The sequence below is a fragment of the Xenopus tropicalis genome, chromosome 8 (assembly GCF_000004195.4).
Source record: "Xenopus tropicalis strain Nigerian chromosome 8, UCB_Xtro_10.0, whole genome shotgun sequence".
NCBI lineage: Eukaryota > Metazoa > Chordata > Amphibia > Anura > Pipidae > Xenopus > Xenopus tropicalis.
The window spans coordinates 79490622-79513471 of NC_030684.2; the positions used below are offsets into that span (position 1 = coordinate 79490622).

General features: G+C 38.2%; 2 protein-coding genes across 3 annotated transcripts; one reads left to right on the plus strand and one right to left on the minus strand.

The window, feature by feature from the left end:
* Positions 1-1185: 1185 nt before the first annotated feature.
* exosc5 (exosome component 5) lies at positions 1186-14386 on the minus strand. The gene is made up of 6 exons (XM_002939391.4): positions 14269-14386; positions 11429-11542; positions 11101-11222; positions 3558-3698; positions 3345-3434; positions 1186-2233 (listed from the first exon to the last, which is right to left on the minus strand). Exons 1-6 carry the CDS (start codon positions 14354-14356, stop codon positions 2141-2143), a joined length of 648 nt encoding a protein of 215 aa, XP_002939437.3. The 5' UTR covers positions 14357-14386; the 3' UTR covers positions 1186-2140.
* On the plus strand, positions 14370-22806 carry bckdha (branched chain keto acid dehydrogenase E1, alpha polypeptide). Of its 2 annotated transcripts, XM_012967799.3 has the most exons (9): positions 14370-14654; positions 17427-17606; positions 17728-17814; positions 18898-19006; positions 19080-19241; positions 19529-19735; positions 20721-20862; positions 20941-21112; positions 21664-22806. In XM_012967799.3, the coding sequence occupies exons 1-9, from the start codon at positions 14583-14585 to the stop codon at positions 21832-21834; spliced, it is 1302 nt and encodes a 433-aa protein (XP_012823253.1). In that variant the 5' UTR covers positions 14370-14582; the 3' UTR covers positions 21835-22806.
* The last annotated feature ends 44 nt before the right edge of the window (positions 22807-22850 follow it).

The following is a 22850-nucleotide window of genomic DNA, read 5'->3' on the forward strand; positions in this document are numbered from 1 at the left end:
CTACAGAGAAAGCAATGCGAGTGGAAGAGAGAAGAGCAGAGAGGATACAGGTGTAAGGAGAAAACAGTTTAAGAGGCCAGAGAGAAAAGGAAAAGAAAGAAGACCAAGATTCTGAGAGAGGTCTTTTCTAAAATGTGGGTAGGAGTAAAAATAAAAAGGGGACAAGGAGAGTGGCATAAAGAGAGAGCTGCATATGTAATCTAACCAGCATTGCAAGAGGATGTGCTAGATAGCTACTTGTTTTGTTGCCCGGCAGAACAGGATTATTGGGAAGTAGAAGCTTTAGGGCGATGGCTGTGAGTGATGTAAATTAATAAGCAGGGGTGGAGTAAAGAGAGATGGGCACAGGTAACTGAATGGCTACTGGTGTACAATAACAGTGTTATCAATAGGACAGTATGAGGTCTAACAAAAAAGTGAAAAGAGACAAAAATAATAGATACATGGTCCATTAGAACAGAAACAAGATTGAGGTACAAGGAAAGGGAGATCAACAAGTAATTATAGAATCATGTAGCATGAAAGGCCAGTGGAGCAGAAACTGATCGATAATCTGAGTCACATAAAAGGTAGAGAGTATAGTGGGGTAGTGAGTTGTGCATTAATTCCATGAGCACAGAAATAACACACAGGATACCAAAACGAGATGAAGGTACAAGCAGCAGAATATATGCACAGATTAGGGGTTATCGGTAGAAAAATAGCAGAATTAACTGAATATAAAGCCTTACAACATGGACACACACATTCCCCATTATGATCAAATCTATACCTCAACAGATGGAGTGAATTTACAGATGTGATGAAGAATCAGGGGTGACACACGCTTTGTGCGCACTAAATCAGCAGGCATGTCACACAATGCTAAAGCGACACTCTGCTAACAAAGAAGAGAGCCTGATTGAATCCAAGAGATAATCCAATCAAATTCAAAGTCTGTGCCGCTTCGCTGTAGATTTGGATTTGAATACACATCTTCAAATGGTTTTAAGACTATAGTTAAGTCATTCTCCCACATTATTATTAGACGTAGGCTCAAGATTTCAATAGTGTTTTAATTACATTTATCTCGTACATATGAACAACACATTTGCTGGGAAACCATGCTTTAATTCTACTCTCATTTCCCTACAGTAGAACACGCTGTCACTCAGCAGCATTTAAAGCTAGAGATACAAACTTCACTAGTGTGAAACCATTTTATTTAGAAAAATATTTTAAATAAGAAAAAAACACATTTGAAGTAGTAAAACACATCTATATCATTGAAATTCTGCAGTACTAGGCCATTTCATCTAAATTGTGTTGCTCTTTGCACCATAATGAAGAGCATCTCAGGCATGTTGGGATTTTTGCATTTAGAAAATGAGCTCTGCCTTTGACCTGCCCACAGTCCCTTATTTCAAGATATGAACACAACAGCACAGGTAAATCTATTCAGGCTGTTGTGCAGATATCCAGGAGATACACACTGTTCAATGCTTATTGTATAGCTCTCACTATAAACACCATGACTATACAACAGTTGTTTTATGAAATCCTTTAGAATTCTTTAAAGAGATATGGATGTCAATATTAATAGTAATCGGGCTGCCTTAAACTGACTACGTATATATCAAATATAAACAACAGGGATAGAGACCAATATGTGTTGCCAGGAAGCCTGCTCAGAGAAGAAAGGGTGTGGGAGTAGATAGAGACAGCTGTTGGGAGACATGGCTGCAGAACAAACAGTGAACATTACTGTTCATAACTGGGAATCAAAAAAACACCCCTTACAGCATCTCACCATTTAATATGTTGTCTCGCATGAATTATAACAGTGGTAAAAAGGCTTGATTCATTACAAAAGAAAGGGAAGAAAAGATAAAGGCAGAAAGAAGATGCATGAGAGCAAGCAAAGAAGGGGGGGTCATCCCTTGAAAGGTTGTGTGCAGAGATCTCAATAAACAAGAAAGTTATTTAGCACAATTGCTGGACTTGAGTGCCATCGGTTACTGTTTGATGTATGTTACTATGCATGGAAAAGTAACATTATAAAGGTAAAAAAACAGGGGAGACTGAGGTAGAAAAATTAGGGGTGCAAAGTGAAATCTCTGTTGAGCATGGCCTCTAGGCTGACAAGCAACCTGCATTTCTCTCAGGATTTAGAATATCTCCTTCTTATGAAGTCCCTGTAGAACTGGAACAGCTTCTCGGATGCGATTTGTGCGGCTGCAATGCACTGCTGGAGCTGGGAGAGGAAGAATGAAGGAAAAAAAGGGAAAGAGAGGACATACATATTATTAAGCCCCCAGGTATTGGCTTCAGCACCATTTTCTCCTCCTCCATTCTCCCATCAATTCTCCCCACCCAGTTACTGAAGTGCCAGAGGGAGCTGCAGCTATTTGTTCAGTCTTAATGATTCTTTTAACATCATTTTATTAAATTGTCTCTCTTTCTGCTGCCAGTGGGTGTTTGATATTCATAGAAGTGGGAGAGGGAAGCTGTGCAGAGAAATGTGCAGATCTAGGACATGGGGTCTGTTGCCTCACCATACACAGACAGAAGGGAACTATTATACATGGAGCCTGTCACTACCCCAGAGAGTGACAGGCTTTTATTTCCATCCAACCTGCTGTTGATATTCCAGCCAGACAGTCAGCAGACATAAGGATAAGGAGCTGCAGCTGGGAACAATTTGTACGGTGTCTATGACAGGCAGGGAGGCATATTCACTTTGTTTCTCACATGGGGCATGCTTTTCTAGCAAAGTAGCCCACTTTGTATTCATCCCCACATATTGTCACATCTGGAACACAGACAGAAGGCATGTGTGACAACCATGTGGTACAGCACTGGCACATAAGGCAGCAAGAAGAAATAAAACATTTGCAGAGCAAAGATGACTATCCAGGATTGGCAGACAAGTGTGTACTGTTTAGGCAGCCTGCTATGCCCAGTTTGAATAATAATAGGTACCTTTTTGGACAGTGTTAGCTTGTTTCTGATCGTGCTTGTGTTACTCCCTAGCCTAGCCTAAAATTCAGCACCAGTCTTCTTGACTTGCCTGGACTTTGTCTAGATGCTGTTTGACAAGCATGATTTTCCACGTTACAGCCAGACAGGGTTTCTCTGGTTGTCAACTTGGGTTACCAAGCAGGGATTCAATGTAGCACTGCTCAACCAGACCAGGTTTCACAGTGACTGCCCTTGACCAGCTAGGCCTTCCCCTGGACATGATTTACCCAGTGACTCAGTTTAGTCTGCCTCTTTCATTTTGCGTTGGTGAAGGGGGAAAGGTGGAAATATATTTACTCTGATGTCACTGTATAAGGGGAGAGGAAAATACATAGGGAACATACCTCTGTGGCAGAATAGACTCCTCTATTTGACATCATTAGAACTTTCCTTTCTGTGCTTTCAATAGCAAATGTTAGAACTGCTCTGCTTTCCTGTTAAAAAAAAAAAAAAGAAATTACAGGGCATTCAGGTGATTATTTTTTAGACCAGTTTTTTTTTTGAGCCTATCTATGAATTTACCTATTATTTTCCCCTTGCTTTGGTCATTCACTAACCTTCTGTTGCCGAAAATTAGGATCGAGGGTTATAGTTCCGTCATTATCCATTGCACATGTCACCCCACAGAACAGGGCCCGCATGGGGAGACCTGCATCCATTAAACCCATGCAAGCTGCATTAAGGCAGCAGGACAGCAGCTAGGATTAGGTTAAGAATCAGAACAGGAACATTCTAACAGAATAAAATACACATTCTTAAAAAAAAAAAAAAAAAGTAATGTGGTGCTGTATGTGTTTACCAATCTTAGGACAAAGACAGAGGGGCAAATTTTTTTTTTAAAAACCCAGTCGCGGCAACTAGCCTCTGTGCACAAATACTGTACGGCACAAGATGCCGGTGGCCATTAGCCAGGGAGACTTGATTTCTGAAATCCCATCCTGTTGATTACTTCCTGTCTGCATTTATACAATAAATGGTAGTCACTAATTTCTTTGCATGCTGAAAAGACTGCATTAGCCTCAACTTTGATCAGCAGAAATGTTGATCTACAAATATTTACAGTGAAACATGTAAAAGGCAAGTGATATAGCAGCAGAAAAAGTAGTTTCTTAGAAAACACATGCTAAATTCTCATACATTGTTGTTTATTGAAATAATAACTTAAAATAATGTATAGTCTACCTAAAAGACTGATAGCTAGGTACAGGGACATGTTATTTAAGGTTTAACTGAAATAAAGTTACCCTTTTTTAATGCTATGCTATATTTTAAATGGACAGTACACCCCTTGCTCAACATGAGTACAATGAATAGGGTTTGCACGCAACATACTTTTTGCCTGCAGGAGGAAACTTTGCGTGATTTTGGAAAGCTGGAGCAATGCATAGGCCTTTCCACCAGCGACTCCTATTGCTGACGATGGAAAGGTATTTCAGAGCAGTTAGATGCCCCCAGTAGCAGAGATCTATCTAGGGCAACTAACTCACTCCGCAGGACATCAGCCTAAGCCTAAAGCTGGCCATACACGTGGCGATCTAACGCCGACATGCCATACACGCACCGAATATCGTATGAAACGAGGTTTCGTACGATAGTATCGGTGCGTGTATGGCCAGCTTAAGGCATGTGTGTGTTTATACACTGTTTACTGCTTGTGTGTACATGTATATATTTATAGGCAAATAACAATGAAACAATGGTACCTGGGTACTTTAAAAGACAAACAATAATGCAGCATGTATCTTGTCAGTATTAAAGAGATTCTACATCAAGTTTGTATCAGTGTATAGATATCATGCTGCACCATATGCAAACCACTTCAATAGTATGGAACATACATCATACATATCCTTTACCCCTTACAATACATAGGATATTAACCGTCAACAACAGCATGCATAATGTGTACAGGGTACTATGCACACTGTTGTTGGCGGTTAAAGATATGTAGGTTCTATACTACTGAAGTTGCTTGCATATAGTGCAACATGATATATAAATACAGGTATATTGATACAAAGAACTGGGCTCTGTTTGTATACATGTGTACACACAATTAGTTAATAATGTATAACCAGGGGACACCTTGGCATTAAATACTTTATTTAACAATAAAGATAGCGGTTTAATATATGTTTACTGTGTGCACTGTGTTCAATGGTTGCTTTATGGGTTTCTTTCCCTTTTTTTCTCAGTACATTCATTTATTATATACCGTATATACTTGAGTATAAGCCGATCCGAATATAAGCCGAGGTACCTAATTTTACCTAAGAAAACTGGAAAAACTTATTGACTCGAGTATAAGCCTAGGGTGGAAAATGCAACAGCTACTGCTAACAGCTACTGTAAAAGGATTTCTCTGGTTTAAGTATGCCAACCTATTGTGTGCGCTCCCATGAAGCTGCCATACTAAATATCAAGTACTTGCCATCCTGCTGTGTGTGTATCATATTCCATCCTGCTGCCTGCTGTGTGCGCTCCCATCATCCTGCTGTGCTCCCCTGCGTGCGCTCCCATGGCAGCTTCATCATCCTGCTGTGCTCCCGTGTGTGCTCCCATCTATCAAGGCGTTCGTGCGTGTGAACGTGCGCACACACACACGCTAGCTAGCAAGTCAACAGGGGCGGGGAGAACGCCCAGCGCGTTACATCTTCAAATTACTGTATATACTCTAGTATAAGCCGAGGGGGACTTTTTCAGCCCATTTTTGGTGCTGAAAAACTCGGCTTATATACGGTAATATCCTAAACTGACAAACTGTCCCATTATTGGTTAACATATTTATGCACACAAATAAATCTTTTAATCAATCCCGTTTCCTTTTCCCAATAAAGAGAGATACAGTTTGCTAAAAGCAGGAAGAACAAACCTGATCTTGTTAATAATGTACGTCTTCCTTTTTTGCCTGTAAATTATGGCCATAGATGTCATAGATAGTACCAAAGCAACTTTTTATACAGATTTGTTTTCTCCACACCAATGGGTTCACATTTAGAAGTTTCCATTGCTCATGTTGAATTAATGACTTGCAAAATAATGCAATGAAATTGATTGTTAAAGGAAAAAATAACAAGGCAACGCATAGCATAAATCAAAGAGTAAACTGCAGCAGTGAAAGAATTAAATAAGAAGACATGAATGGAATACTAGATTTAAATATTTTGCCCCTTAGTATTAAGCACTTTTTTTTTTAACTACCGACAACAAATCAGGGATATTAATTGTCAAAAATTCTCATTGTGAATAATTGGATTTGTCATGAGTATGGGACTTAGGTTTTAGAACTTACTGCTTTAAAACCTTATTGAATTTACAACCTACATGCCAATTTAGCAATCAGTTCAGACACAAATGCATGGCTTCACAGACACCAGCATTCATCTAACATGATAGCTAATGCCATGCAGTATGTGGATTCAATACCTGGCTTATAGCACAATATGTGGAGTTCATTGGCTTTCAGAACTATCTTCATTATGGGGATGACTTTTTTACGTAATTGCTTTAAAATTACCCCTGAGCACATAGATAGTGCTGCTCCCATATCAGTGTTAAACACTATAGGGGTAATGTAATACAAGGTGAAAAGTTAACATTAAACTTTCTGGAAGGTGCAAAATGCTGAGTCTGTCTGAGGGGTCCAAGTTGGCAGCTTTTATCAGCCAGTGTATGGGCTAGGGACGCACCAAATCCTGGAATTGGTTCAGCATTCAGAAGAATCCAAACCATTTTTAGCAGGATTTAAATTTGGGCAAATACAAGAGCCTGGCTGAACTGAATCTGAACCCTATGTAATGGAAAAAACTTGCTGCGCACACCAGCCTTTTCTGCTCAAGCTTTGGCAATTTCCACTAGCGTGTGAGGGTTCTGATTTGCTTTGGAATTCAGCCAAATCCATACCCAAGGGCTTGACCGAACCCAAAAAAGAAGGGTTTGGTGCAACCCTAGTATGGGCCCTTAGAAGGGCTTGCCATTCCTGCACCTTGCTTGAAAATCAGATATCTATTGGGCACATATGCCATTGGGCAAGGACTACATTGGTGCCTTAATGCAGTCCTTGTCCAAACAGGTCTCCTCAGCCAACAATAAGATAAGCCTGATTTGGTCCTCCTCATGTGTGGTCAAATGCTACTTTGGACCTGTGAATGGGCAGTTTTTCTGATATTTCACAAGACCAGACAGCTCTGTAACAGGCAGAAAAATATGACAATGGCATACACAATGAATATCAGATATTTTATCACTTGACAATGTAAAACACATTCTACACATACTAGCGCAGCATGGCTTAATAGTAAGAAAATCTGGCAGCTAAACTGGTCATCCTGCAGTCCTGTCCAGTAACCCACTGAAAACATTTGGTGCATCATAAAAAGAAAAATGCATCAAAGGAGACCCCGATTGGTAAACAGCTACAAATCCTATACCAGGCAAGAATGGACATTACATTTTCAGAACTATAGCAGTAGTTCCCAAATGGTTACAGAGTGTGGTTAAAAGAAGCACTGATGTAAGTCGGAAACAGGCCTCTAGCTCAAAATTCTTTGGAACATGTTGCCAGCATGAAACTAAAAAGGAAAATATATTTTTTAGAAAATAATAGCATTTCTCAATTTCAACATTTGATATGTTGTCTTTGTACTATTTATAATTAAATATAGCTTAAATGTTATGCAGATTATCCCATTCTCTGTAATGTATATTTTACACAGCATCCCAACTTTTTATTTTTGAAAGGGGGGGTTATAAATAACTAAAATAAAATCTAAATTACCATCTAACAACACAAAATGAGCAAAGGAAATCTCCTACTAATAACGAGTGTGTTTCCTTGCTTTTTTTACAGTAAGTACACTGGAGTAATTGCTGACACAATGAATCCATTGATACGATCTTTATGCCCTACATTCAACAGAGCACCAGGAAAACACTACGCTAACATATTCTTCTTATTTCTACAGCTACCATTCCCATGATTTCCATCTCCTGCCTTGAAAAAACAGGAAATTACATTTTTTTCTGTTTTATGCCTTGACCCCATGGCTGTGATATGTTTGAAAATGCAATCTTTAACAAGCACTTCTCTCAGTGAGCCTCAGTAATTCCTTTGCACCCCTCGGTATAATGGATGCAATAAGAAAGCAGCCTAGACTTATACATTAACACATATTTCTCCAGGGGCAATAGCACACTGCCATATTTGAATGTAGTAAGCTATTTTCTTTTTATTTTACAATAGAGGAAAAACTGAAGGTTTTATTTGGGCTATTGGGAATGCACTAAGCTTGCACTGCTGTTCAGACTTCTTTGCAATGCAACTAATACCAAGAGATTTTTTATCGCCATAAAAAGAATTTCTGTTCCATTGCATTTTTGAATTATGATGAATTTTTTCTTCAGGTCCTATGTAGGCATTAGAAGAATTTGTTATAGGAGCTGGGAGAAAACTGCTCTATTGCACAGTGCAGAAGGTGTTTGCACCAAGATAGAACACTACAACAAAAAGTCCTTTAAACTGCCTCCAGCATTTCACAGCAAATCGATGGGAATGGACACCTTCTCATTTTTGAAAACTAGAGATTACACTTCAATTTAGGCAAGTGATAAACTCCCCGCATGAATTAGCATTAAGCACTTATTATTTGCATTCAAACTAAATGGGGGTAGAATTAAAAAGCTTTGAGACAAAAAATCCTAAATGTACTAGATAGATTGTAAGTACAACTTGGCCTTGCAGGCAACCAAACTCAGCTTCCCTCCCACACCACATCAATTAAATGAAAAATACAAGCAATGCACAGCAAATGAATAGTGGGGAAACCCACAGCTTGTGTAATCGTTCATGCTGTAAATTTTGAGGAAAAACTCATTTATGCTCCAATTTGCCCATTGTTTTATTGCTCTGAATTTTTGTTACAGACCAAAAGGTAAGGCCAAAATATACCATAGCACCCTCCATGAGAATTGGAAGAAAGTTCTTGTTGAAGTGCAATATTTACCTACAAAACATGGAAAAAAAATAAATAAATAAATAAATTTATATATATTATATATATATATATATATATATATATATTGGTGAGCAATTCAGCATGATGAAAGACAGAATGTTCACATAGCTAAACAAAGTCATTACGTTTTGAGTTCAGCACTTTTAGAATTGAAGTACCCATGCTTTATGTTAAAAGTAAAGTATACACAATTGTTATTGCTTCAGAAACATGGAACAAACTATTAAAGGCAAGTCAGTACAACAATGCTAAAATAGCATTTCCTTTTTCTCTGTAATAATAAAACAGTAGCTTGTACCTGATCCTATTGTATAATTTATCCTTATTGGAGACAAACCAATCATATTGGGTCTATGTTAAATTTTTTTTTAATCAGTCTTAAAGAATGGTGACCCAAATTATAATAAGACCACTTATCTGGAAAACCCCAGATCCCCAGCATTCTGCATAACAGGTCCCATACCTGTACTACAAATAAAAGCCATAAACACAATTTTTGCAAACTGAAATATTGCTCACCCATACATACAACCCTGGGTCACAGCACTCTCCTTGTACAGTCAAATCCCATTAGTTATTTAGAGAGGATGGAGAGCTCTTGCACTTGGAAGGCTGGGACATAAAAAGTGGGAATACCTTAGAAGCCTGAGGCAGTAAATGAACTGTGAATATTAAGGTCAATCTTTAGATAATGGGCTTTTTATGTCAGAAAAATCCCAATCTTTTAACTTGACAGAAGAATACATTTTGTCATTTTTAAGTCAAGGGCCAAGCATGTTTTACTGCTTAGTAAGGGGATTTTGATTTAATTCTATCTTGGGTTTTGATAATCTGCTCATTGATGACTAGCCAAAGGGAAAAAAAAACCTTTGGAGTATTTTCAGGATTCATGATGTTGTACACCTAGCCTGCTGGGCTATTCGGGTTACAGAAAACATGAAGAAGTGGTTCATCCAAGGCAAACCTTTGCAGGGAACCTTCTAAGCCAAGTGGCCCTGACAGAAACCATATGATTTAAAAATCCCAGTTTAGATTTTATTGTCAGTTAAGTGATAAGTGAGGCCTGTTTTCTTCTTCATGCCTATTGTGATTTGAATAAAGTATTTATTTGAGATTTATTTAGAGATTTCACCTCCCTCCTCACTACCTTTGGGCCAAGACCAAGTTAATTACCTTATGGTCATCGATTACCCAAAAATATTGGGGTAATGAAGCTGCCAGCTGACAAAACCTGAACTCAAGATGCATGCATTCTGATCACTAAATGATAAACTGTAGAAACTATTCATGATTCTCTGAATACAGAGAAGAAAAAAAACATAGTACCATTCCCCATTAATCAATGGATGCTCTTAATGTATACCATTAATAAAGAAAAAAGGGCTTTTCTGGCGTAAAAGGCAGTAAAACAAAACAGAGAAAAGAAGGATTAAGTTGATAGTTGGAGTGTGACGCATTGCTGCCATCCAGTGGGTAAATAAAAATATCCACAACTTACAGAAGTTACACAAGTCAAACTGCAATTTTACATTCCTGCAGCCAAGTGATGAGTGAATCTGTCCATTTTTGCTTTGCCGAAAAAATTAGTTAAATGGCAGTCAATGGGAGACTTTTTTTTTACTGTGTAACTTTTTTTTTTTGCAGCCATTGATGTCTATGGATGTTTTTTTGCAGCAAAACCTGGCAAAAAATCGCTCATTACTAAGTCATTTGAGCAGATGTTCTCCATGTATTTTGCACCTTGTTTATCTGCGGTTTGTGAGATTTTCAGTCAAACTAAGCTGTTTAAAATACTAACCAGATGCATATCTTCCCTTCATCCTTCTGTAAAAAGGGAATCTCAATTATTCCTCCTATGGCCATCCACAAATTGCAGTAGATTGTGTATCTCAGTCTTGCAAAAGCTGTTCCATAATGTACACATAAATGATTTCACCACTTACATCTTATTAGCACAGCAAATCATGAATTTCAAAGACAGACTGACCCCTGTGCTTATTACAGTAGGCACAAATAAAAAACACAATAAAATTTGTTATTGCCTATAATAGTCAAAAGCTAGAATATCAAAGTGGGTTTAGGATACAGATCCAGCATCACTGACTATCTGTAGCACAATGGTTATTGAGGTTCTAGGATGCAAGGATCCAATGATGACAGATTCACATGTTTCACGAATTAGCTGCTCCTGGTTTTTCTCCTGGATAGCTTTGGGGAATAAAAAAAAAAAAAGAATGATATTCCAGGTAGATAAAAAGTGAAAAGAAATGTCTAAGTACAGAAAACCAGAAACATGTCACATGGGCAACTTTTTTGTGGTTAGACTGCAATGATGCAAAGTATTTGTCTGTTAGCTGTTAGATGTAATTCTTGCCTTCAGAAAAACAGAACATGTCTCTGATGGAAGCACCTACCAGGCAACCCAGTCTTGGGCCTGAGGATCACCTCTAATGTGGCTTTATTATGGATTTCTCTGCTGACCTTGATCTCTGCAGGGCCATATACTCCAGCCATTACAGATGTGTCGCCTACAGGAAAGCAACATGGAAATCAGTTGAACAGTTAGCCTTAAGGTGGCCATACACCTTACAATTACAATCTTTCCTGCAACCATTTGTCTCAGGAAAGATCGTTCCCACCCTCCACTGGCATTCAGAGTTGAATTGTCAGATATGGAGGTAGAAACAATAAGGATTCTACCTCCACCTGACAATTAAGCCCTAAACACAGATTTTGCTCGTATAAAAGTCTTCTGTCCCGCCCGTTCCACGAGGCGACATATCCGAAGCTTTTGTGATGTTCACCTCGTCGATCCACCATACACACAGTGAATATCGTATGAAACTAGGTGCATCGGTGCATGTATGTCAGCTTTAGTCACATAAAACTACAGTAGCCAGATTACTGCCTGTGTGATATATAAACGAACCTGAATTATGAGTTTTTACCTTTCTTTCTTCTTTAAAGCAATCTCAGCAGGGGCTCAAACACAGCCAATCATAATCACAGATGGCCGTAAGTTCCACTGTGGAAATGGAAAAATTGCCTTTTCAGGCAAAGGCAAAATGACAAGCACCATGGGGGTACTAGAAAAGAACAAGTTTGTGATTTGCTGCTTGTGCAACTTAAGTGAGGCAATGCATTCAATCTACCCATTTTATGCAGTGATCTTATGGTCATGTCTTTAGTTAATGGAGGCTTCTCTGGTTATTTATGCAGTGATTTTACTGGCATGTCTGGATTTTTTTTTTTGGTTTTAGTTTTAATTTTATGATCATGGTATTTTGGGTGTGGTAAAATGTGGGTGCAGTCATACCATGGCAGTTAACTGTGTCCCTCTTTGTAGTTTTCAAATGGCGGGAGGAGCATGGCAGTTAATTGTGTCCCTCTTTCGAGTTTTCAAATGGTGATAGGTATAAAAAGGTGGTGAGTAAAACTGTACACAAGGTGGATAAAGTGATAGGTCTTGATCAATGCAGCTTGGTAGAACAGAGTTGCAGAGAGTTTGGTGTGAATTCTAAGCCACCATGATATACCTGCTTGATATCTAGGTCAATGTGCTTACACCCTTTAGTTTCTTTTTTCCGAATTAATCTATTTTTGTGTGACTGGAGAACTGCATTAAAAATTATACTGCATTAAAAATTATTAACTGGTCAAAATGCTATAAACCACCTAAACATGGTACTGGATTGCTACTTTGTAAGGATAGCTCACATTTTTTGTTGAAACTCATTTCTAATCTTTATTCTAAAATTGAATATGGTGCAGAGCCTAGGAGCCCAAAACTACAAGCCCCTATAGCTATAATACACAAGATTTTCTTTACCAACATTGATCAGTGATGTAATTTGTATAATTTACTGACTAAAACCTCCTCTGTTGTAAAATATGTGGATATTAGAAGCCACCTCAGAGTTCAATGACCTGTATTAAACCACTTGGCCTTTGGTTCTGTGCCTGTATATGGTCATGGCACTCTAAGGAGACTTCCAATACCCTTATATTTTTTAATATGGTGTATATTCCCTATATTTTGGTTTATTTAAATGCGTACACACAGGTATCATAATCACAGTGCTGTACATGACCGTTTATAGCTCTAGAGTAAGAGTATGGTCAGTCTGTCCCCAATTCAATTTGGTGTCCAATATTTTAAAGGACCTTTTCCTAAATAAATATATATGTATTTGTACAAATGAATTGTAATTTTAAGCAGTGTTATAATATGCAGGAATTAAACATGTTAAATGTTTTTTTTTAAGTAATTTCTAAATAAAATTCCAAGAGCAGTTTGTCTGCCTTTGCTATTATTTGCTACCAGACTATAGAAATAATTAAATAAAAAATGTCTCTCCTCACCACCACCTCAGTTCCTACAAATTTGCCTTGTACTATTCTTTTATTTTACTTTGCAGCTGATAATGGCAGAACAAGCAAGGCATTGTGAGATTTGGAGTAGTTAAAGGAACAGTAACACCAAAAAATGAAAGTGTATAAAAGTAATTACAATATAATGTACTGTTGCCCTATATTGCTACAACTGGTGTGTTTGCCTCAGAAAGACTACTATAGTTTATATAAGTTAGCTGCTGTGTAGCTATGGGGGCAGCCATTCAAAGGAGAAAAGGCACAGGTTACTTAACAGATAACAGATAAACCCCCATTATATGGGGCTTATCTACTAGTTATCGGCTACGTAACCTGTGCCTTTTCTCCTTTTTTCCAGCTTGAATGGCTGCCCCCGTGGCTACACAGCAGCTTATTTATATTGTAGCTTTTCTGTAGCAAAAACACCAGTTTTTTGCAGAGCAACAGCACATTATATTTTAATTACTTTAAAACACTTTCATTTTTTGATGTTACTGTTCCTTTAAGAGTAGCTGGGGAAACCAGGAGAGAGTTGCAATAAACAGGCTGAAACTTTTTTCTCAGTAACAATTGTATCAATTTTAAAATCATGAACATTTTTTATTATCCTATATTGGAAAATTGCTTAATTTACAAGTTTGCAGTTCAGCAACCACCTACTTTAGACAAATACAACACATACATTCCCCATTGCTGTCCTCTGCATTATGACAACATGGAAGAGCTGTTCCATTAAATGAGAATAACGGCCACTGGATTTACAATTCAATTTCCATCCAATGATTTAGCCGCAAAACATTTTACGCTTCCCTTCAATATGTATCCCTTGATATCCTCGTATTCCACATAAGATTTGAGGAATTATAGGCGCGCCAAAACTAACCCTGAAGAAACGTAGCGGATCCATCGGGACGGCTCAGCAAACTCTGCTCACACCCGTATTCCCGCAATACAGAACCTACAGCCTCCATCAGAACCTTCTTTCCACATGTGCAAACACTTCCGGGGTCCTTGGGGTCTGGCAACCGCCACACTTGCCTGTATAATTATACACAACAATGCCAAAGCCTTTTTTCCCAGGGAATAATAGGAAATACGCAATTCTCGCAATTTCTCACTTCAGAGGTTATTTTTGACAAGCTGTTGAATAGGGGTCCTAAGAGAAATGTAGGCAGTGGGATAGCATTCCGAAGCAAGATGGCGGCGCTGAGGGCACTTCTAAGGGTCCGGACTGTGGCAGGAGGGTGGAGAGGCGCCGGTGGGAGACAGGTGAGAGGAGTACAGGGGTCGCGTTGGTGTGAGTGAAACAGACGATAATCAGATGGAAGGGGAGTTTAAATGTTTTATTTCTAAATGCGAGACCCTGGTCTTGTATACTGAGAAGTATACACATCTTGTACCATAAGGTACATCGCATCTAAAATACTAGTATGCCTGTCTGACGTATATACATGGGAACTACAAGAACTGTTTGAATTGGGAGATGTGTTTTAAAAGTTATATGCTATAATAAACGTGGGTTATAGTTACAGTTCAGAATTATGTAAAAATATGTGATATTGCTGACTAGATTTGTAAGGAGTCAAATTTACATTTGAATTTACAGCTTATATAGTATATACATTTATATGCTTTAGCCTTAAATAACAGGTTGGTTGATTGTCTGTCCATAAACCAGCTGGTGACAACATTGTTTCAGCTATATAAATAGGAAGAATATGTTTGTATACATACTCCCAAAATGCACACACATATTTCCAGGTATATATTTGTATAGTGCTACTTGTATACACAGCCCTGTACATATCTATATATAAGTATTTGTATAAAATTGCCTGTGCTTTTGATCAGCAGTTCTGGGACTGGAATATTATAGGTTGGAGTATTATAGAAGCAACATTCTAGTAATATTCCTAGTTCTGTACTGTACCACAGTTATTGCTTACACTGTATTGGATTCTCTGTGTTTTTGCATACGGGAAAGAATATATATTTTCAAGGTGTTCTAACTTTTTTTTCATGGTGCAGTGTAAAATGTTTTTAGAAAACATAATTATTTGCAGATACTTGTAGCCTAAATTGTGCTTTTAGTTATGTGATTTAACGGGCAAGACCAAGGTGTTACGCATTAAAGATGTGTGATGCTCTGGTGGGAAAAAAAAATATGGAACCCCCTCCCCCAGCACTATACCATACATTTTGGAGCTGGATTATAATACAATGATAATGTCATGGACAGAAATCAGAGGAGCACTTTGGCCTGTAGGGGAACATAACCTCTTGAAGAGCCCCGTGGTCTGGAGCAAAACTAGATGGTTTTAATTATTACTTATTCTTGCATATTAAATAACTATTACTACAGTTTAATTAGGATATGCCTAGTATTTGTCTGATTTAACAGCTAATGTGCCATAGATTCTGTTTTGGACAGCATTGAAAGGGTTAAAGGACAGAAATATGTAAACCGGAAGGATGACACTTGAAATAAAGGCCAAATAAAAGGTTTTATCCTTAATACTAGGTGTCAAATGGAGGAGTAAAGTGAGGATAAGAGTGAGGGGGTTTAGGAGGAAAGTGACATTTGCCGGTCTTGCTGTTTGTATTAAGTCAGTTAAGCTTCCTGGGTATTGGAAGGTCACTGATTGTATGGGGAGGCTTGTCTGCAGAGCTGTGCACTGATTGGCTGCCATTTAGGGCGGGACGCTGTTGCTCGCTGCACTCGTGTTGCAGCTCAGCATTAATAGAAACAAAGGTGCAGCATTTTCACATTGTACAACCTTAGTGAAATTGCACTAGGTTTTTGGGCTTTGTTGGTAATGTGAAAATTCCATATTGTGCTCTAGTTGAAATGGTCAGTTTATCTTCAGACTTCAGGGTCAATTTCTTTTGTAAATCTGTGTGCCAACAGGCTTTTATTTTCTCTGTGGTTATTCTCCTGTAGAATGTTCTACAGCTATTGCTGTGCCCTTAAATACAAAGGTAAGGACAATATCAAAATAATACACTACACTAAAACACTAATTAACAGTATTGTGCTGCTATGCATTGGCATGCATGTTTGCAAGATCACAATCAATCCTCACCATACCAAATAAAATAGCCTTTTTTAACAGGTGAAATACAACAAATACACTCAAGTTAGTCAGAGAGGCTGGGCTGGCTCTGATTGCACTACTTTTTTAATATTTATTATCAAGTTTTTACTTATTTTTATATACCAGGAGAATAAGAGCTGTGTGCAGCATCCATAATTGTTGCACATTGTGTTTACACTAAATACAGCCCAGCAGACTCTGAAAACATTTGAAAAATCTCACTAGTATAGGCAATAATTTTTCTGTATTCGCATGAGGGGCAAACACATTTAAAATACAGGTATGGGATCCATATCTGGAAACCTGTTTTTCAGAAAGCTATATATTACGGGAAGGCCTCCATTATAAGCAAATACTTCAAAATTTTAAAACATATATTCCTTTTCTCTGTAATTATAAAACAGTATTTTTGTATTCTTTTTGAATCCTTATTGGAGGCAAAACAACCCTATTGGGTTTATTTAATGTTTTTTAGTAGACCTTAGGTATGAGATCCAAGTTGCAGAAAACCCTAGATCCAGAGCATTATTGATAACAGGTCCCATACCTGTACAAAGAAAGAAAACCATGAGCATTAACCAAAGAAGCCAGTAGAGCTTTTGGTCTGAAACTGGGCCGGGAAACAGGGTGTCTCTGATTGTGCTAATTTTCATGCAAAGTAGAGATCCCACAATGGAAAACTGTAACCGCATCATTGATATAATTGATATATTTCTCCTGTGAATAGGTTTGCCTGTATTATGGGGTTTACAGATGCACCATGTATCCACTATTTTTTTTTTTAACTGGACAGATCATCTTTGGTTTGATAGGATGAAATGAGAGTCTGTTGAAACTGAACCCCAACTAGTCATACATACCCAGATGATTAGGTAATGTGGCTGAAATTGGGCAACCAAATTTGGAAATGTATGGCTAACATTACACTTTATTTCATTATCCACAGACCATCATACGTTCCCAAAGTGAATTCACTTCCTTGGAGGAGAAACCACAGTTCCCCGGAGCTTCAGCTGACTTTGTGGACTCGTTGGAATTCATCCAGCCCAATGTCATTTCTGGGATTCCTATTTACCGTGTCATGGATCGTCAAGGGCAGATTATCAACCCAAGTGAAGACCCCAAAGTACGGTTCAGTATTTCTTACATACTTTTATCTTTCATTGTCCTGTGGGGGGGTTGTATGGAGAGATGGTAGAAAAAAATCTGCTTATCACTAATAAAAGTGAGTTACTTTTTTTTCCCAGATTCCGAAAGAGAAAGTCTTGAAGTTTTATCATACTATGACTCTGCTGAACACCATGGACAGGATTTTATATGAATCTCAGAGACAGGTAAACCTTCATTATTAGTGCATCTGCAATACTCCTCATGATATTGCTTTCCAGACCCCTTTTGTGTTTGTCACCCTGCTGTGAGAGGCAGGCTACCGACCTCATAGCAATCTGCAATGAGCAGGCTACATGTTTCACAGCTGCTTTTTGTCTGTGTGTTACCTTGGAGAAGGAAAGACTGTAGTGCAAATCTTTGTGTACTACATTATCTTGCAGGGTAGGAAATTCTAAAGGTGGCCATACACAGGCTGATTCTAGCTGCCGATATCGGTCCTTTAGACCAGTTCGGCAGCTTATCTGCCCGTGTATGGGCACTAACGATGGGCCTGCCCAACCGACATCTGGCCTGAAATCAGCAAGATCTCGATCTGGCAGGTTGATTTTTCTGTCGGATTGGGGACTCAGGGCCAAACGACGAAATTAGCCTGATATTGCCCACCCGTAGGATATGAGATGATGATCCGCTCACTTGGCGACCTCACATACCGAGTGAATCTTACCATGTATGGCCACCTTAACTTCTTGGCCCATAGATATTTAATGTTCACAGTTGGAGGTGTTTGCTTACATGCATGAGTTAATGGGTAATTACTGTTATTATCAATCATTAATGAAGCAGCTTCTTTCCAGTAGATAAGGGAGAAGTTAACAATACATGCAATTACAGAACAAAATACACATTATATTACACATTAATTTCACAGCCAATCCATTATTTAAAATTCTCTCATCACTAGCTATTAGCAACCTGAAATTAGGTTTTTGGCTGGCCAGATCTCTAATAACACACAAATTTCCCTGTTACCTGCTATTCAACTACACCTGCTGTCATTTTGTATGGGTATCATGACAGTAAAGGAGGGCTATAGGTGTTGATAAGGAATGGTGATGGTCCATTCCTTGGACCAGACAGAAATAAAGGCTTAAGGTAAGAAGATAAAGCAAAATTAAAATAATTATACCCTCATCTTGTAATATAACTATTTCAGAGAAATACAGATTGAGTAACAGTGAGCCTTTAAGATTTATATGATCTATATCTGATTTATCCTGCTCATCATCATAATTAAACTTGTTTTCTAGGGAAGAATCTCCTTCTACATGACCAACTATGGAGAGGAGGGGACACATGTGGGCAGCGCAGCAGCACTGAATGACACAGACCTTGTGTTTGGACAATACAGAGAAGCTGGTATGGGATTCTTTTTTTTTATTGAGTTGTAGAGGATAAAATAAGACTTTTATGGGGTCTCTGCATCTTCTAGGTGTGCTGATGTACCGTGGTTATCCCCTGGATCTGTTCATGGCTCAGTGTTATGGTAATGCCTCAGACCCAGGAAAAGGAAAACAAATGCCTGTACACTATGGCTGCAAGGACTTGAATTTTGTTACCATCTCCTCTCCACTGGCAACTCAGATCCCACAGGGTAAGGGATTTTCTTTATCTTTATTCTTTTACTTCTTATAGAACCACCCTGCCCGGTACATTGTATACCCTTGGGTACTGTGGGATTTTGCCCATACCATGCTTGTACTTTGATGCTCATTTTTATACACTTGCTTGTTACTGAAAGCTACTGCACGTGTCCCTTTTTCAAACACTTTACTATACCTTCAGTCGGATAGTACTTTACACTTCTCTACACTTGCGCACCCTACACACAAATGTGAAATTGCGAAACCATAAAAGCCTGCACTCTTGTTCTGTTTTCAGCTGTGGGCGCAGCGTATTCTTTTAAACGGGAAAATGCAGACCGTGCTGTCATTTGCTACTTTGGCGAGGGTGCAGCCAGTGAAGGAGATGCACATGCTGCCTTCAACTTCTCTGCTACTCTGGAGTGCCCTGTTCTGTTTTTTTGCAGAAATAATGGTTATGCAATATCTACACCAACCTCTGAGCAATACAGGGGAGATGGTATTGGTAAGTACAGTACAAATGGATTAGACCCCTTTACGGTCAAATTAAACAGGTAGCAGTGATATGTTTGTGGGTCTGTCTTTTTACCATAGAAAACATCACAGAAATATTTTTATGGGGTAGTTCATACTAAGGACAACCTGGTCTGCTAATGGCAGTAACATGGCTACATGATAAGAAAATACAATTTAATTTTAGTATTATTTTACACCTGTAATATCTAAAATATTATGTTACTGTTATACTATTACTTTATAAAAAGGATTAATGTATCTTCTATAAAAATTTATAATGGTATATGTAGTGTCCAACTATAGATCCCTTAGCTGTCTGGTAGCATGCCTGATATAAAAAGTCATCTTTGAGGCATTCAAACTAAGGTTTCTTAGTCCAAAATGACCACTTGTATTATAAAAGATAAATCAGCCCAGCTGAAAATATTAGGTTGTAGGAAGCCACTTTACATATAGATTACCAGTTTGAAGCCATATTTAAAATGGTTATGAAGAGCCTTTGTAGAATCCTGTAGAAGCCTTTCAAACTATACATTGAAATGCCCTTTGGAGTTCCAAGGGTTGCAGTTGGCAATCTATCCTCAATAAATGACCCCTGGTGTCTTCTAATTGCAGTTACATGTTTATGAGCTACTTGTATGGCACACAGCATTTTTTCTGCCACCAAAAACATGCTAGCGTAAAAAAGCTGATTCTTGTTGCATTAATCCTATATGAAGTGACGGGAATGAATGTGATTGTTGATCAGTCTGTACACAGGGCAGATTTTGGCCAGAATATTGGAACACAAGCATTTTAAAAATCTACCTTACATGCACAGTGACAGGCAGATCTCATTCATTCATCTTACTATGCATGCAGGATTGGTCAGCTGTGTGTGCCATAGGCCTAACTTGTAAATATTAGCTTTAACTAGGGACAGTGTGTACTATTTTCATTGGAATGTAAACTATACCTACATTTCCTTTTTCCAGCGGCCCGTGGTCCTGGGTATGGGATCATGTCAATACGAGTGGATGGTAATGATGTGTTTGCAGTGTACAATGCTACCAAAGAGGCACGACGCAGAGCAGTTGCAGAGAATCAGCCATTCCTTATAGAGGCCATGACTTACAGGTGTGCAAGAAATTTATGAATTAATTCTCACCATAAGTGCCTAGAAAAAAATTAACTTCTAATCTGTAATTCTTGAAGAATTGGACATCACAGTACCAGTGACGACAGCTCAGCGTACCGCTCAGTTGATGAGGTTAATTATTGGGACAAGCAGGACCATCCTATCTCTCGACTTCGACACTACATGTTACACAAGGGCTGGTGGGATGAGGAGCAGGAGAAGATATGGAGAAAAAAATCACGCAAGATGGTATTGTATTTACAGAGGTTCTTAAATTCTGGGGCCCTTTGAATAGGATATGGGATCCAGACAAAAGTAGCAATTAAATTACATTAGTTTAATAAATATTTTGAAAGTGGCTAGAAACTGTATCAGGGTCCCTGTTATAAGAATTTATTAATCTGTAACCATATTTTTATCTAGGTAAGGTAGTAGGAGGCGGCAGCTCAACAAATATTTAGCCAGAGAATGTGACATTGAACTTTAAGTCTGAAAATATCAGTTATAAGGATAAGGAGAGAGCCTGAGGCTTTCTGTATTCCTGCATTAAAGTGCATCATAGTGAGATTTTGCTTAGGTGCAGTTTTTTGTAGATCAGTTATGTGGCTGGCAGACAAAACCATCTACATTACAGCATTGAGTAAAGTCATGCTGTATCTTTATGTGTGGTTGGTATGTACATGTGCTGGGATACTAGTTTTACTGGTCCCTACTCTGTACCTCTGCCATCTAAGGGCATGTATTTTCATGGCACTAATATTTCCACCATTCTTCTTCTGTATCCCAACTGTACTCTAAAGGTCATGGAAGCATTTGAAGAGGCTGAACGCAAGCATAAACCCAAAGTGGAGCACATGTTCTCAGATGTATACTCAGAGATGCCTGCTCAGTTAAGGAAACAAGAAGAATCTTTGATGAAACATCTAAAACTGTATGGAGAACATTATCCTTTGGACAGCTATGAGAAGTAACTCATTTGAGGTTGCCTTTACCATTACAAGGAATATTTCTGTTACAGGCAGCAAATACTGTGGATATTGGGCACCTTATCCTGCCCAACTAAACAGCCGGCTGCAAGAACTTACCTGTTAATAAGTTCAAATAATTCCTCCTTTTTGTGAAATCAATTTATTAGATAATTATTTTGGTTGTAAATAAAAGGTTAGGGAGTTTGTTTTTTTTTTTTAACATGAACTTCCTGCTGTTTATAGAGAATTGTATTAATATACTGTATAAGCCCTATGGTTACATAGGTGGACATCTTGGCATAAGCACAGGAAGCCCATAGTTATCTAATTCAGTGCTTGACTATTAAATGAATGAAAATAGAACAAAAGTGCTTTAAAGTGGTGTTTTCCAATACAGAAACTTTTTAAAGGCCATGAACACTAGGAAATAAAAATGCCAAATCTGCACTTATGCATAATAATTTAGTGCACTTTTAAACTCTCTATTATTTCTATGCACCATGATATTTAATTACACCTTTACTTTTCTCTTCACCTTCCTACTCATGTCATTTATATGGAGTATTTAAAGTTCCAATGAACATACAAAGTTGGCGTGGCTTTCCTTTTAGAGAAAAGTGAAATTCCGATACACCAAATCTGAAAAGAAACAGGAAAAGCCAGGACAACTGGAAGCAATTTAGCAAACAGGAAAAACCAGGACACAACTGGTTCATGGTACAATAACAAGAAAAATATGTGCCCTGTTATTGTACCTTTGACACACCGAATGATTTGTGAACTTCACACAAAATGAAATGTAAAGGAAACCTAAGTTAACACATAACATAGTTTTAAATTATTACTGCTTTTGCTTTGCTTTGTTTTACCTGGGTAACATGGTTTCTTAAATGCAGCAATAATTTGAAAAAAGTTCTGTGTTCAGGGTTGGTTTGTCTAACGTCCCATTTTGTTATAAAACCAGAAACCATCCTGTGTTACTCTCCAGTTATTTTATGTTTAAGTTGCTGGTCTTTAAA